Here is a 17,119-nt window from a genome sequence, read left to right on the forward strand (position 1 = left end):
CCAGAAGTCACCTTCTGGAAATGTGGGCATTGTCACCATGACTTGAAAGAATCTGATGTCAGGAAAATGTTCTTGCTGGCAGACCTGGTGTCTGGGTGGGTTGTGACAGGTAAACAATATGTGGAAGAGATACAGGACCAGGTGACGACCAGAGAAGGGACACCCCTGAGGCAGCTGTGGAGGCTGTGCCCGTTTCCAGGGTCTCTGTTTCACTCAGGCAGGAGCTTTTGGATTGATTTGCCCACAAGCCACTTATATCCTGAAGGATGGACTGGATGGAGCTTTTGCTGCCTGACACTTCTCAGATGCTTCTCTTGAAAGCAGAAACAATAAAGTGCAATTACGTCCCACGTGTGTTTTAAAGCCACTGCTGCTAACGAAAGCACTTTATCTTTTCAAGCTTGTGCTTCTGCTTTCTGTTTATTTTGCATTTCCTGCTGTACTGGGGTTATTTAAGAAGAATAATGATGATGCTGGATACAAATAGAGCTGGTATTGTGTTCTCCTGTTGGTTTTTATTCCTTTAATTCCTTCTCTTTGCAGGCACCAATCCTTATTTGACTTTCCACTGCGTGAGTCAGGGGACCATTCTCCTTGATCTTGCTCCTGACGATAAGGAGTATCAGTCCGTAGAAGAGGAGGTATTGCAAGTACCTTTCTTAATGCTCCAGTGAAAGTTCATTTCTCTCTACACTTATAAACCCTCAGAGCTAAAGCATGCAATGCATGTTGAAAGTGATGAAGTATGTTTTGGTATATGAAATGCATAGATCTGACGTGAAGTTTAAGGCTCTTCCTTTGTCTTTATATAGAGAGCAATGATGGAAGTTATTTTGCTGTGTCCTGCCATTTTTTTTTTTTAATAAGTAGTCTGTTTGCTCACTTAGTGTTGTCCCTATTTTGCCTTTATGGTGTTATGTTTTGCATGTCATCTCATGGCAAGGGTTTCTACAGCTTTCCGGAGATAAGTGGACCTGTGAAAATCAAAGGCCATGAGTGAAGACCAAGGGATCGAGGCCTTACAAGTCTGTGGGCATTCTCTGTGCTCTGGCTGCTTCTGCATGCAAACCAGCTTGTCTTCTCTTGTCTCAGTGGCTTAGTTAATCTGTAACCCAGATAAACAGCTCTTGGATAATTGAGAGTTGACTGTAATTTTGCCTCCCACACACACATGCTCTTTTATTTAAGTAAATTAAAAGCAGATACCATTTTGAAAGAAAAGTCATAACAGAAAAGAGATTTTGTGAAGAGTTGTGTTTGGAAGAAACTCCATTTTACTCTGCATTTGCTATTTGTGTAGTGTTCCTACACTGTAGCACAGAAGTGTTGGGAGTCTTTTAGAAAAGTCTAGCTTTTCAGGATTGGTGCCAGCTTAGCCTGGAGTATTTTTGATTAGTAACTCTGTAAACTGGAGTTTGTGCAGATCTTTTGTATAAACTTGTCTAACAGAAAGGGTCACTTGCCTGCTATAGTAAATTAGGATCTTTATTTGAGCTGTTACTAAATGTTGTTGCTGGAGCTATAAATACCTCTGTAAAAGAGACAGCGAAACTGCTGAAAATCTCATGGGCTGCTAATGTCATAGGAAAATTTATAATGCAAGCATTTTTCTATCACTAAGAAATACAAATGGTACTCATTAGAAACACATTTGTTATTACTTCAAAATTGTACAAAATTATTTTGTATATTCATTTTCCAGTATTATTTTTTTCCTAATATAAAGCAGGTTTTTCAGTTGTGTATAATTTTGATAGCAAGTGTACTATTTTCCTTTTTCCTACATAGATTTTTATTACAAGGTTGGATAATTGCATCATCCAACTTCTCTGCTGTGGAACAGCATCATGCATTGGGTGCCTGAGAAATGAGGGTGTTCTTCAGTTTAAAATTGAGTTGGGGGGTGGGGGGCAGGGTGTTTTGACACCTTTTTATTACTTTTCAATCAAGATTGCCTGTTGTTGCCAGTGATTATACTGAGGTATTGCACTGAATACTTTGCCTCGCTAGCAAACTTTGTGTGCTGAACATGCAGTTGTGTTCATTTATGTAGATGCAGAGTACAATCCGGGAGCATCGGGATGGTGGAAATGCTGGTGGGATCTTCAACAGGTACAATGTCATCAGGGTAAGTTTCAAAACCACCACTTTAATACTGTGTGGTAAAATAACTTGGTATTTATGCAGTCGGGCAGAATCGGTTTAATGGATCACCCTTTTATATTTAAAGTTCGTTGTTGAAATAATATTCAGGAGCAGAGCTAAAGCAAGTGCTAAATGCTAAAATTAGACTGATTGTGTGCTCTGCAAGTGGAATGAGGGAGAAGTATCCACTTGTCCTCTTAAAGGGGTCCAAAGAACTGATATTGAAGACAGAAGGGTGAAGAGCCTGACTTAGTTTCACAGCCTGATTTATTTTCAGAAATCTGTAACTCTTGCATTTGACTTTGCAGCACAGATTATTTTTTTTTTCTCAGTGTAGTTTTTTCTTGCCTTTTAAAAGATTTTTGGCAAGGTGGGGAAAGACGAAGCATGACTTTTTATTAAAAGTTTCTATCTTCCACTGCTACTTTGGATCTTCACACCTTCATCTTTTCCCCTGCCAACTAGAAAAACACCTTTTACAAGCCTTGGCATATCAGAAAATGGAGTGTTGTCTTTCTGAGGGAAAGTACACTTTCTGATTCCTTTTCTGGGGAGGAGGAAATAGAGGAGATCAGAACAGAACTCGGTTCCTGAGCTCCAGCAAACCCCTGTTGTGTATCTGTTTGAAAAGTGAGTCTGTGCAGGGCCTATGCGACTTGGCCCAGTAGATCATATGTCATGAAGCAAACTCTGCTTCCGTCTGATTGCCAACCGAAGGTGAAGTCCTTTACAGAAACCACAGTGGTATTAGAGCATGTGGCTGGAACGGTACCTCACCAGTACGTCTCCTAATTTCTTTCCTCAGAAGTTGTTTCATTTCATAAAAATTCGACCTAAACCAGACAGCAAGCTTCAAAAAGATAGCACAGGTTGCTCAACAAAGGTCAGAGCAGAGAAGAAGGATTTTCAGACAGTTTGTAGTGCTTTTTGGTATTACAAGCTCTGAGGGGAGAAGCCTGAAAGTCTTCCTTAAACCTGAGAGCTTTAGGCTGCAGTTTCACAATGGTTTTAACCGTCTGTAAGCGTGTGCTATCGACTTGTTTGAAAGACTTCAGCCTCGTGTGCGAAACAGCCGTGGGGTTTCTTTATATCATTCGTCTGTCTAACCCTTAGTTTCCCTGTCTAATTTATGCAAACTCTGTGAAACTGTATTCTATTTCAATTCCAATTCAAGTATGGTTGGACCTGTTGTACCACTGCAGATTCAGAAGGTCGTGAACAAGAAGTTGCGGGAGAGATTCTGTCACAGGCAGAAGGAGGTCTCAGAGGAGAATCATAATCATCACAATGAACGCATGCTGTTTCATGGTAAGGAAGTGATCTCTATTTGGATGTACTGATATTTTTAAAAAAAAAAAAAGCTTACAGGGACCAGCAGGCAATGTTAATGTTTTTGTGTCGCCATCCTGTACGGTAATTGGATTTGTACACCAGAAATGCAGGGGTGTTGGGGGTGGTGGAGTTAGGCTGTGTGGTTACTGCAATCTGAAAAGCTACACTAGGTTAAAAAAATAACACCCTAAAGAAAAAAGAAAGTTTTCTACTAAGCTGTGTCTTAGTCATTTCCAATAAAGCTGCTAGGAGGATGTTAGTGCTGCAAGAAAGACAGAGTATCTTCTGAAAGTGGGGAGCAGCACACAGTAAAAGCATTTTACCCTGGCACTTCAGGCAAAGGACAAAACCAACTATGAGTTTCAGCAAGATGTTCTCTAGAAGCATCCAGAAGCGCCTACAAATGACAGTTGCCTGAGGGCCCTCCTGCCCTAGATCCTTCTATGATTCTGCGTAGGAAATTGGGTTTGGGTATGATTGTCCTGACATCATGCCCCATCCTAACCAGTACTGACTGCTGGAGAAGGTGTGTGCTGACAAGATAAACTGCACTGAAATGTGAGTGGGGGGAAAGCCATTTAATGAGATCTGTGAAATGAGTAAGAAATATGAGTCACACGTGGGATCTTGGTAAATAATGATAAATCCCACACATGCTGCATCCTGCTGGGTATCGCCCCCTTCCAGCTGACGGAGCATGCTTTCTGGTATTCAGTGGTCTGTTTGAGGCAGACAAGCTCCTCTTGACACAGAGTCCTGTTTTACTATACAGCTTAACAAGTGTGTATGATAACACATCATTTCGTGTCATTCTCTTCTAGGGTCTCCTTTTATTAATGCTATCATTCACAAAGGATTTGATGAAAGGCATGCATACATTGGAGGAATGTTTGGAGCTGGAATTTACTTTGCCGAGAACTCCTCAAAAAGCAATCAATATGTGTATGGGATAGGGGGAGGAACAGGCTGTCCCACACACAAAGACAGGTCCTGTTACATCTGCCACAGGTATGAGTCCAGCAGGGTTCCCTATATGTAATTCTGGCTGTCCTGGTTTTTACGATCCTGGCACAGGATGAATTGCAGGGAAAATAGCCACTTGAGCTTGGTCATGGCAGAAAAAATGACGTTTTCTGTTTGTCAGAACTGAACCAGAAAAGGATATAAATGCAGCAAGTTCCACGGAAAGGTCAAAAATTACATCTAAGCATTCAGTGAGTATAAATCAAGTGAATTGTGGCTCAGGAAAAGGGCTTGAAACAGCAAGTTTGAAAACAAGGAGTCAGAGGAAAATAGCAATTAAACTCCAAGCACTCTCAGAACAAAACTGCAGTGCAAAGTGGAGGTCAGCAGAACAGCGTTGTACTACAGATCGGATAATTTTGGGGGTAGTGAACAGGAGTTAATTACAGCTTTGTTTTCTACCAGGGTACATCAGTGTGCTTTTTGCACTGTGACACCTGTCCAGGCCCTGCTGGTAGGAACACAGGGAGAGTTTCAGCTTCTTTCCACAGCTTTATATAAAGTGAACTAGAACAGGCCTCCATGTCAGGGCTAAACAAAGTCTGTGTTTTCCCTTCTGCATGTCAAGAAAGGCTTCTTCCTGTGACAGGCTTTATATACAGCCTTAGAACTGGTTTCTAAGAGTGTTTCTCCAAAAAGCCTTGAGAAAGTAATTGTAACAGAATAAGCTCAGAAGTCTGAAATCATTCTGGCAGCATACAACTCCTAGTAAGATATTTTAAAATACTGTGTTTTCTTTTTTCCCTTTTAGACAAATGCTTTTCTGTAGAGTGACCCTTGGAAAATCCTTTCTTCAGTTCAGCACGATGAAAATGGCTCATGCCCCTCCAGGGCACCATTCTGTTATTGGCCGGCCGAGCGTGAATGGACTTGCATACGCTGAATACGTTATCTACAGAGGAGAACAGGTGTGTGGGTTAGCAAGGGCTGGGTTTGTGGACGGTCAGAGCTTGGAGCTGGAGAGGGGATGTGAGTGGTTTCCGTACCAGGTGCGTTCTGATAACCTGGTTCATTAGGTTATTTTTTTTTAAATTTAATGTGGAAATAAACAGTGAACCATATCAAGCCAGCACATGCTACTCCTTTGCACCGAGCTGCTCTGATGTACACCATCCAGAATTGCCTAATTCCCCTTGTGCAGCACTGCTAGAGTCTGTTAAAGAGTTGTAGTTTCAGGAGGCACTGGTTCTCCCATTGCATTTTACTGGCATTACTACAGTAACAGGAGACGTGCATTTCTGGGGTCTTGTGGATGATGATGACAGCGGACCCATATGGGTCTATGGACCCATAGATTCCCAGCAGTGATAGTGTCCCTGTCTGTCAAGAGACTACCCTTAAATGGCAGCTGAACTAGCACAACAATCCTCAGGAGGTGATTTTTAATCTGAGTAACTCAGCTAGGCCCTTACCCTAGAAAAGTGGTTTGCTTACTACTGTGGATGGCTCCAAGATTATAGAATAAATTCAGGTTGGAAGGAACCTTGGGGAGGTCACCTAGACCAGCCTCGTGTTCAAGCTGATTCAGACCAGATTGATGAGGGCTTGCTTTGACCAGGCAGGTCTTGAAGGCCTTGGAGAATGGTGTTTAAAAGCACCTTGTTCCTCTAATTACCTTCAGAGCAAAAATATGTTCTTTGTATCCAATAGGAACCTCCTCTGTTTTATTCATCTTATTCTCCTGCTGCGCAGCTCAGAAAAGAATCTGGCTCTGTTTTCTCAGTAACCTTCCGTACATGATGGATGACTACTGTGAGGTCCCACAAAGCCTTTCCTTTTCTGAACTGGACAAGCCCATCTCCCTCAGCTGCCTCTTGCTTATCCTGGGCTTTCTCCCCCTGACTGCCTTACTGGTCCTCTGCTGAGCTTGGCTTCAGCTTGTTGCCCTCTTTCTCGTATTGGAGGTCCCAAGCATTGTGTGCAGGTGTCTAGATGTGGCCTAGTGAGTACTGAACAAACAGCAGCCACCGCTGTGCTCAGCTGACTGGCTGTGCTGCTGTAGATGTACCACAGGATGCTGATGGCCTTTACTGCTGCTGGGACGCATTTGATTCTGCTTGACCTTACTGACCCCCAAGGGCCCCCAGCACCTTTCAGCAGAGCTGCTTCCCGTCCCGCAACATTCCAAGGAATTAGTTCATCCTGGCTGCATTTGCCCTTGCTGGATTTCAGGAGGCTTCTGTTGGTGTAGTCTCTTCTCATCGAAGTTCCTCTGAATGGGGCCCTGCCCGCCTGCAACTTCAGCTTTGTTCTGGGACTGAACCTCCAACCAGCTGTCTTGAGGAAATGCTGGACAAGCGCCTGGGTTATGCGGTGTGGGTGTGCCAAGTATTTTACTGCCACTAAAGGCATTTGCAAGTCAGTGAGCGTTTTAGGGTCAGACTACATTGGTCGTCTGAGATTTTTGAATAACGTACAGGAACTGGCTGATCTGTAGGATTATTGCCAGCAAGCAGGGTAACTCTGATTGTGAATTCCAGTTGCATGAACATTTCCTGGCAGCGTCTGCATGGAAGAAGCATCTGTCTTTCTACAAGTTTATTAACAAAGGTATTAACTACATCGAGCAGTTCCCACTTAGTGCTGGCTAGGTTTGAAATCTGCTTTTTCTTTTGCACTCTGCACACCTAGAGCTGACTCTTGCTCTGTCCTTCCTGATCGCCGTGTAGTGAAGTCCAGAATGTGAGCTTGCTGAGCATACCCCTGCATAAAGTAATGTGGGTTTTTTTCTTAACTTTCAGGCATACCCAGAATATCTCATTACATACCAGATTGTGAAACCAGAAGCTCCCTCACAGACAGCAACAGCAGCAGAGCAAAAGACCTAGTAGCTACAGAGCAGCGAAGAAGGATGTGACTTCAATTTTGGACTGGATGGATACGTGTTTCAGAAAATCAGTATCATATCAAATCCTTAACAACCTGGAAATAAGCTGTATGTCTTTTATAAAGCGTGGGTGTCTTGATGAATACAATATGAGTAACTTGCATACTCGACTGCTACTGTTCCTTTTGAGGAAAGTTTACAAGGGACTGCCTTTTAATAACATATCTCAGGCTCCTAGTCTCTGCAGTTACCACGTGTAAAATAATGTTGTTTTGATCTAGACTTCGGGAACATTGTTGTGCAAACGGAAATCTTTATTGATGCCATCTCACATGTTAAAATTTCAGACACTACTACTCTAGTTATTTTATTTGCAGATAAATTGCATTAAGCCCATAACTTTCTTTTCAGCATATGCCATTCATTTTATGTTTTCCAGAGATCCTAGTCAACTATTTATTTTCCTTTTGTATTCTGAAGTTGAGCCAGAACCTTCTTAACGATATTTTGCACAAGGTCGATTTGACTAAAGTCATTAACAATGCAATATGAATTTCATCTGAGAAGGGGCTAGGTCCAGTTCTTCAACGTAGGGTGTTCGTTTGCACACCTCTGAGCAACTGATGATGCGAGCGAGTGTAACTTGAGTGGAAACAGGTTGTGTCAGTTGGCTGCTTTGCCCGAGTCTCCTGGGGGAAGCCGTAGGGAGTGTTCGCAAGGGTAAAACCTGCTCTTGTGCTTGGAAGAACTTCATAAAGCAGGTCAATGCCCTCTGCTGGCATCTCTAAAAGACCATTTTCCAAGGCTCCTGCTAAATATCTGCGGTTTGTGCAATGTTCTCCCGTTACAGAGGCATAGGGGTTTGCTGGGAGATAGCAGGTGAGAAGTCAGAGCGTTGCACACGCGAGGGCATATCCAGTTTATGCCCCTCTGCAATATGAGCCCCAGTAAGTGGGTTTCAGACTGGCAAGGGAGGGTGTATTATAGCAGTTTCATGGCACATCTTTGTGTGTGACATCACAGTTGAAGAGCTTACGGGATTTCAAAAATAATATTTTTTTTTAATATTAATTTTACATTTTTATGAGAGAGAATTTTTAAAACATCAGTTGGCAAGTGGATTTGTTTGCAGGTATACCAGAGGCCAAAGCTAGGATTTATTCACTCTAATCCCCTTCCCTGCAAGTCCCCAGGTTTAGTTCACTGGGTAGGCGTAAGTTGGTTTTAAGCATTGCGTAGCACAGCATCAAACAATTTTGAAAGTCCCCTTTGTGGAGGATACGCATTTAACAAAAATGGAAACCGATTTCTTTTTTGTGTTGTTTTTACAACTTCAGAGAAGGCTGAAAATCGAGACGTGTTAATTTTTCTTCTTAACAACCAATACCAGGAGATGTGCTTCGGTGTTGAGCGTGTAATGACTGGAGAAAAATTAGTTCCTCTGAACACAACACGCTGTACATCTCCCTATTGCTGAGCACCGTTTAGTATGTGATGATCCAGCTCATGCGTTCAGGTTTTATCCCCCTTAATGCAAGGAAACGACAGAATAGTGTGCTTTTAGTTTATAGAAATGTGTGTGCTCCCCTGCAAGTGGGATCTTGCCAACGTCTTTGGATAGAACAAACTTAAAGCCTGAAGAGCTTTTCACTTTTCAGCGCGAAAACACAAAATTTTCATTTTTAACGTTAAGACATTAATGTTGAAGCAAGTTATCCTCACGGAGGAACTTCACCCACTGTAAAATCAGTCATTTGGTGCAATCTGGCTACCTGCACGTCATCTGTTTGTACTATCTCTAAATAAAACCTTAGAAATAGCAATACTCCAACAGATCTTGAACTTTGGGGTTGATTTTTCATGAGCTGGCAGTGGATATGCGGTTCTCGCTTCATTTTGTGACCTGGTTAAATACATAGCTTCGAAGTCCGTGCCAGGCTCTAGCCTAGTTGTCCTTTTGATCAAACTTCATTGGTAAAATTGGGTGCTTGTATTTTGGCTCTTTGTTTCATAGTGTTAGGATTGCAAAGATCACCACTAGGCTTTGGAGCTTTGTATTCATCATTTAAGTTTGGGGTTTGTTTTTAACTTAGTTAATAATGGAGTGGGGGGATGTGCCTATCTATGCTAGGGTTTCAGGTAGCGGTGAGAGTGAGTGTTGCTCACCATCCCCCAGTTAGACATAGTTTTAAATGGTAAAACAGTTGTGCTGCTTAGGTGAGCAAAATGGTTAATGTGGAAGTTTAAAGCTTTACATCTTTCAAAACCAACAACAAACCTGAAAACAAAAACCCCACCAAGCCCGCACCAGATTCTGTTCTTGCTGCTTGTTTCCTGTGTGCTGACTGAACCAATGGCTAGTCTGGATTTCTTCTGCAGCCGTGAACTTGTGGAGGATAAGAATACTGTCCGGTATCTTTGACCTGCCGGTGTTAGCGTATCTGATGTTCTGTGCAGAGTAAAGGTGCTGTGTGAGGAAATCGTTTTGCAGTGGTTTTTGTTTCGTAATGACGTGATCTCACATCCGTTTGTGGCCGGACACAGAGGAGTACCCAGGCCTGGTGATGCATCTGTGTGTTGTAGAAGCCTGTGCAGGAGTAGCCTCTCCTGCCGTATGTTGTTGTAGCTGCTCTTGCGGTTTGGAACAAAGCAAGGATCTGCCCATCAGTGTCGAAGTTACCCCTGAAAAAGCTGGTCCTGGTGTTGGTGGTAGAGCTGCAGTTGGCAGGATGTTACTGTACAGGTGCTGCTGCTTTCGCTGAGGGTGTTAACTTGATGCCTCCTAATTCTAGAGAATTAGGACCTTGAAAATAGCACCAACCCCATAAACAGGCAGCTTCTGCCTCTTGGGAAGTGAGAATGTCTTTTTTGCCTTGCTGAGATGGGCAGTCCCATGCCACTGGGGATGCTCATTTGCAGCACTGGGTCGCCAGCGGAGGCACAGTAGGAACCAAGGATGCAAGAACACTCCGGGCTAAGCCGTCTCACAGGCTTGGGAGTCTGGGCACCTCTCACTGGCTCCAGAAGGAGCTGTTCCCACTGGGACAGAACATGGTGTCTGCTGCGGAAAGGGACAGTTGCCTTTCAGGCCTGTTGATTTTGTCCGTGTCCCTCTGAGGCAGCATTTTGGAACATCTGTGCAGTTTGCGACAGGACCTTAATAGGCAAAACAAAGAAACATGGCCACGTAGCAAAGAAGGGAGGGATCTGCTCTCCGTTGCTGTGTTTGTTTCCGTGAGACAGATGGATTGGGTACCTGTGCAGAGCAACACTGCAACTGCCAACAAACTTCTGTTAGAATTAAAAGCAGAGAGCTCAATACCTTAATAAGGTGTATCTTCTTTTCTCATCCTTGTTTTTATCTGCCGATCTGTTTCGATCCCAGCTCCATAGAGACTGTTAGAAACCTCTTGTACTTGTTCCACCATTCTGCGGTCACTACTGGTCTGTAGCCCAAGGAATGGGCACTATGTTTTTCTAACCTCTGTTCTGAACGTTTGCATGTGATGCGATTGAATCCCGCTGCGTTACGCAGCCGGAATTTATTTTGCCTGCAGACTTCTATACTCTGCTTATCGATAACGGAATACCCCAAACCAAAATTCTACGCTGAAGCAAAGAGAAAGCCCCGCAAAATGCTCTGCTCTGCTGGCTTTGGTGGGCAGCAGGCAGAAAAGCACGTGGTTGGAATACGGGACGGAGTAGCTTCTGGAGAAGGGCACTTCCTTGGCTCTGGAAACCAGCTGATCCTACTGCTCGTTGTAGGTTAGAGATGTCTGCGTGAAGTGCTGCTGGATGCTGACCTGTTGTGGCACTGTGTGGCCTGCGGGAACTGCCTAAGACAGTGGCAGATCTTCTCAAAGACGACTCCATCCCTGCAGTGAAGTCAGAGCTCCCACACAGAGTGTGCACTGTCTAGAATTTCCACGTGGGATTGACAGCAGAAATGACCCAGATCGGATTTTTCCAAAAGATGGGTAAAAGGAAGGGTCCAACCACAAAACGGAGTAGTTCCAACGTTGCTCATCATTCACAGAAGCTGAAGGCCAGGAAATGTGTGAATTTATTTTTAGTGGGATTTCTTTCCGAGCTGCTTTGCCACAGAAAAAATCTAGCTCAGAAATCTACCAGGAGATGCATCTGCCGCCTGTTTCAGTCACTTGAAGCCATGCTGCAGCCCTGCTGAGGAAGCCGTGGGTCTCGCCACAGGTAGCAAGTGGCCTGTGAACCTCCATAGGCTCGAATCCCTCGGTGGCCGGAAGTGGTGCCTTGGGCACAGTGTGGAGCACGCTCCCAACCGTTCAGAGGGCGGCAGGATGGGCACACGGAGCTGGGGTGGCAGTGTTCCCCTCTTAGCACATCACAGATGTGAAGCCTAGGGGATCGGGGGACAGCAGATGTGCATTAAACCTTCTGAAGCAAGGTGAACGAGCCGCTGAATCAGTAGGGAACACGAGACGGATGCGTTTCCCGTGACACTAACACATATGCCCGTCAGGTCGTGTTACCTGACTGGTTTTGAAATACCTGGTTCTGTCTCGCTGAACAGAAGTTCAGTGGGAAGTTTTAGTGTTGCTTTTACTTACGACTGTCGTTTGATTGGAGTCTCTGTATTACAAGGTAATTTTGATACTTTGTTCTTAACCATCTGCAGAACTTGCTTCAGCTTTGGAACCCGAAACGGGGATTTTTGTGTGCCCCAGTCCCGTAAGCTTGTGTATCTTCCTTTTAACTGCTTTCCCTGCCAACCCAAATGGCAGCATTCCTGGGGGTTGAGTTTTTAGACCCTTTTTTTTGTATAACTCATTTTCTTAACTAGCCCTGTGCGTTTCCTCTCTTGGTTGCCAATTACCTGGAGCTGGGATATCATTTATTTATTTCCTCCTTTACCCTCTCTCTCTCCAAGAAGACGATGGGCAGGTTCTCAGCCTACCTACAGGGTGGACTTTAGGTAACATCTCTGTAACAACTGAGTTTGATCTATAAATGTGCTTGGCTAAATGTCTGATCTGCAATACTTGTAATAGTTTAAAATTCAATAAATACATTTTTAACAGTTGCCCTGTGAAAGCCGAGTGTTTGCACAAACTGATATTCCGTCTGGGTCTTAGGACAAACCTGTGCCAGCCACAACTGTTGAAAACGGGTTTATTTTCATGTTCTCCAAACAGTTTGTTTTCTCCCTCCCTCAGGCAATAAATAAAAAGTTAATTTCTAAAAAAAAAAAAAAGGAACAAAACCATACATATGTACATCAGCCACACAGGCATCTTGTCTCTTAGGTGAGACGGGGAAGGAGAGGGGTGCAGTGGGAAATAAGGCTCCAGGCAGGTTGAAGATGGGGCTTGGTCTGGACCAAAAGCTGCAGCAGCATCACACAGGTGCACGGGACCCGGCTTGGTGGCAGAGTGTGGTACAGAGAGCCCGGCCCTTGGCACACACTGGTTGTGAGGGGGAGGGAGGGGTGGCATCCCTGGGCCAACCTCTCTTCCGCCCAGCTGCTTCTCTCCATTACAGCCCAGCCATGCCCCATCCTGCTCCTTCTGGAAGAAGAGTGGCAGTGGGAATGGGTGGAGAGGAAACAGAGTAATCAAAAGCCCAGACTGCTGCTCCCGTGCCTTCTTTCTCCTATTTAAACCACAGGAGATTGGGCTTAAGCTTTACAGGAACCAGCACTCCAGAGACAAGAAGAGAGGCATTTAGGACTGCATCTCCACCTCCAAGCCCCCTCCCAGCCACAAATTGCTCTCCCCACAGGAAGGGGCTCAGCTGGCGACTCAGCAGGAGCCTGCCAGCTCTCGCATCGCCTCCCCATGCCTGGCCCCCCGCCCCGTCAATGGCTCCAGTAAGCAGCACCCACCCCGCACACCCACATCTTTGTGCAGGGGGGAGGACTGCTGCACAGTAAAAGAAGAAGGTATGCACCCTTTTCAACCCAGATGAGCTTGAGGCAGAAATAAGGGGAGAAGGGGAGGTGTATCTTTTTTTAGAAAACCAAGACAATAAACTAGGGCTGGAAAGAGATGAAGACCAGGCACTTGAGGAAACCCAGTATACTATTTTTTTTCCTCCCCCAAAGAGCCTGGACGATGTCAGGGGTTTGTGACTTGGACAACTTCTCGTGCTTTCCAAACATAAAATGCAAAAATAACCAAAATGAGGTAAGAAATTTCTCTACGAAAAAGACGTGGATTCCAGGGCGAACGGCAGTGTCCGGCGCTATTGCTTAACGTGACGGGGCTCCCTGCCCACCTGCCTCTCCAGGCCTGGCACCACCCGCCCGCCTGGCCTCAGCCTCCCAGCTAACAGCTGGGCGACGTGGTGATGGGGCTGTGCAGGTACGGCAGGCTGCTGGGGGTGGCGTGGACACCGACGGAGACCGGGAAGCTGAAGACAAACTGGGAGGTCGGGGTGGAGGTGGCCTTGCCCCGCTCCCGCAGTGTCCCCGAGGGGCTGACGGCCTCCGCCGCGCATGAGGTGGCCAACACCTGCGACTCAAACTGCAGCAGCTGCCCCATGAAGCTGAAGTTAGGGGAGATGATGCTCCGGCGCTGCTTGACGAACTCAAAGGCCTCCTCCAGCTTGACGCGCTTCTTCATCATCAGGTAAGCCAAGCAGATGGTGGCGGAGCGGGAGATCCCGGCCTGGCAGTGGACTAGGACCCGGCCGCAACACTCCTTCACCGAGTCTGGAGGGCAACAGGGGATGAGACGTGAGCCCCACACCCTTCTGACAAAGCCAAGCCCCTCGCCAAACCCGCAGGTGGTGGCTGACCTCCCTCCCACCAGTGCAACAGATCGCATGGACCCTGCCAGACACCAGTCCCCTCTGAGCCACAGGCTCTGGGTCTTCAGGGAAGGAACCTGCCCCCCAGCGAAGCACGCAGGGACACAGCTCCCCAGCGCAGGCACTCACCGATGTACTCGATCGCCTCCATGAACCAGGAGCTGATGTCGGCTTTGTGGTTATCCTCCACAGGGATGCACTTGTACTGGTAGTGCCCCTCGAAGTGGTTGGGGCAGGCCGGGGAGACCATTCGCAGGGCACAGATAAATGTCCCGCCGGGCGGCATGGTAGGCGCTGCCAAGGTAGAGGAAGGGAAGGATTTCCACAGGGCCACCCTGTTACAGGGAAAAACAACAGGCACAGGGGTGACCAGGGGACAGCAGTGGGCAGGACACACATCCGGACGGCTTGGCGTCCCTAAGCAGTGCAGGAACCTGACACCTCATCCAGGGCCCTCGAAAGACAGAGCAAGAGGACGCCTTCCTGAGCCGTTAAACCCATTTCAGCCATCCCCCTCTTCACCCCATCTGGGAGCAGGCAGGTGTGGTTAACGGCATTTGGGCTTGTCTACTCCCCGGGGAATACAAATGCCCTGGGATCAGGAGGAGCACAGTGCTCTCCCATGACAGGAAAGGGAGCAGAGCTCTGGCTCTGCAGGCCTCAGCCAAGGGAGAGCAAAGAGACTCCATCAGGACCAGCAGCGCTGGAAGGAGTGGTCAGAATAACTGGGCACTAGGCTTCTAGACATACCTGGTCATGCAGGGGGGTCCCACAGGAACTGCAGCCCAAATCCAGGGGCTCAGCACTGGTGGGGGGTGACACATTGCTCAGGGACTTGGTTTTTGCACAGAATTCCGGGTACTCTGAGGAGAAACGCTCATAACCCCCTGCAAGAAGAGAGGCATAAAGCATTATCCCAGGCTGCGCACACAGCGCCGCCGAACAGCACAGCCGGAGCCGACACACCTCACCGTGCCCTTCGCCACTAGATGATGCTACAGTAAGGGAGAGTGGTCTCCTGCCCCAGGATGAGCAACCATGCTCCCAGCTGCAAGGGGGGGAATCCTTGAGGGCTCCCTTGGAGCAAGAGCTCTGAGAGCTCTGCGATGCCCTTGGCTGCCCAAAGTCTCTGGCCTAGGGTTTAGTCCCTTACACGCCACCAGCCAAAAACCCCAGACCAAGGCCACAGTTGCTTCCTTAATACCATGGAGAGAGGATTTGTTGCCAGCATCCTCTGACTTTAATGGGGAAAGCTGCTGCCAAGCCAAGGAGTGTTCAGCTCCCAGCTTTCCCACATACAGCATCCTGCCACAAAGCACAGGGAGGTCTCCCACTTTCCCAGCCTGACCCTCCAGCCCAGAGCTCCCGAAACAACAGGTCAGGGAAGCACTGGCGCTAGCCTGGTACAAGGATGCTAAGCCCACAGCAAAGCCACTCTCCGGAGAGAGATGTCCACTGCCTCTCGAGAACACGGGTGCAAGCTGAACGTGGAGGTGAGTGCCCCATGAAAGAGCATCTTGCTCCTTTGACCTGCTGCCAGGGGGATAAGCTAAGGTGACCTCGGATCTTTATAATGGCAGATAAAACAAGAGCAATCTCCACCGACTTCCCAGGATGGGGAAACTGCAGTGTTGGCTGCAAACAAACACTTCTGGTGATATTTTCTTCTCTCATTCAAATCAAATCAACAACCCTGGCATCCCTGTAGAGTCTGACCTTGAGCCTTACAACCAGTGGACACCAGGTATTTCACTATCACCACAGGAGTCGAGCTAGACCAAGCCCTGACGCCCAGAATAGCTCCTAAATACTCACCCCCGACTCCAGGACCTAGGCCTGCAGATTTGGGCTTGTCAGAGCACACGCAGCAGTACACACACTCCTTATGCAGCCTCCGCTCCAAGACTGCCCTGAACAACGCCAGATGTTCAAAAGACCAGTGGACGCAAGCATCTCCAGCAAAGCAGCCCAGGAATCCCGAGGCAGCAAAACTGCCAGCATCCCAGTGGCCTTTCTGGTTGCCTCCCCTACGCAAGGAAGGGCTCTAGTGCCTTAAAGCGGAAACATGCATATGCATCGCTAAATTTGCATTGCCCCTCCCACACGAGCAGGGCAGTTTGCAGAGGCTGCACTTCCAGGGACTGGCATCCCTTTGCAACCCTACTGGTTCGATTTGGAGGAGCACCCAAAAGACCAACCGTCCCTGTTAGACATCTTCAGGAGGTCTGATCCTAAATTCCCTGGACATACGACATCCCATTATGGTGGTCATCACACCATCCTGAGGAGGAGAAACTGTCTAGGGTGATGTGTGGAAACAGACTCCCTCCTCGGAAAGGCAAAGCGACCCTTTCAAACAAGTCAAAGGTGTTTCTCTTCAATGTGTCTCATCAGACCTAATGTCCGTTGAGTCAAGCGCCACATCCAGCAGCTCCATCCAGTGGTGCGCGGATCCTGGCTGTGCCAGCCCTACCCAACCAAGGAACCACACCACGCAGGTGCCCATCACCAAGCAACACCCAGCCAGGCTGTTTCATAGGGGACCTGGCAGCAGCCTGACCTGCACAGAACAGATCTGGGTCGTCACCGTGACCCAAGTCGGCATTCAGACAGGCACAGCGCTGGCACCTGTGAAATCCGCCAGCTCCACGATTTCAGAAGCTCTGCGGTAAGCGAGGAAGAGGTCTCTAGTGCCAAGAGCAAGTCTCTAGGAGCCCGTTCCTTCAAAATAAAGGCCTGGAAACCCCAAACAGCCTTCCATGAGAGCCCCACGGGCACCAGAAGCGCTCCGCTGACAAAGGCCACCCTTCAAGCGCAGCAGCGTATCCTGCCACACGCGTGGCTCCCAGCGCCACCCCAGCGAAGCACCCGAAAGCATGTTTCTGAGCAAGCCCCCCTCGCCGCGCAGGCACACCCGCCGCAGCATGCCGTATCGCATCCTCGGAACGGCTCCCGCTGGTTTTATTCTATCTAGTACAACAGAAGCGCTAGCTCCTCCATCTATCA

The 17,119-nt window shown here is 47.3% G+C and overlaps 2 protein-coding genes across 2 annotated transcripts in view; one reads left to right on the forward strand and one right to left on the reverse strand.

Annotated features, from left to right (window-relative positions):
* The window catches only part of TNKS (tankyrase, TRF1-interacting ankyrin-related ADP-ribose polymerase), a gene marked incomplete at its 5' end in the record, with an annotated part of 61,818 nt that extends 54,158 nt beyond the window's left edge, over positions 1 to 7,660 (forward strand). Inside the window, 6 exons of the mRNA XM_010157509.1 lie at positions 544 to 641; positions 2,054 to 2,128; positions 3,348 to 3,453; positions 4,299 to 4,485; positions 5,252 to 5,408; positions 7,242 to 7,660. Coding sequence (XP_010155811.1) covers positions 544 to 641; positions 2,054 to 2,128; positions 3,348 to 3,453; positions 4,299 to 4,485; positions 5,252 to 5,408; positions 7,242 to 7,328 — 710 coding nt within the window. The remainder of the gene's footprint in view (positions 1 to 543; positions 642 to 2,053; positions 2,129 to 3,347; positions 3,454 to 4,298; positions 4,486 to 5,251; positions 5,409 to 7,241) is intronic.
* Positions 7,661 to 13,629: 5,969 nt separating this feature from the next.
* Positions 13,630 to 15,025, reverse strand: DUSP4 (dual specificity phosphatase 4). The gene is given in 4 exon segments (XM_010157510.1): positions 13,630 to 14,015; positions 14,243 to 14,379; positions 14,381 to 14,448; positions 14,864 to 15,025. Coding segments are annotated over 4 exon segments (753 nt in total).
* Between the last annotated feature and the right edge of the window lie 2,094 nt (positions 15,026 to 17,119).

Source organism: Eurypyga helias, unplaced genomic scaffold (assembly GCF_000690775.1).
Source record: "Eurypyga helias isolate BGI_N326 unplaced genomic scaffold, ASM69077v1 scaffold15118, whole genome shotgun sequence".
NCBI classification, from domain to species: domain Eukaryota; kingdom Metazoa; phylum Chordata; class Aves; order Eurypygiformes; family Eurypygidae; genus Eurypyga; species Eurypyga helias.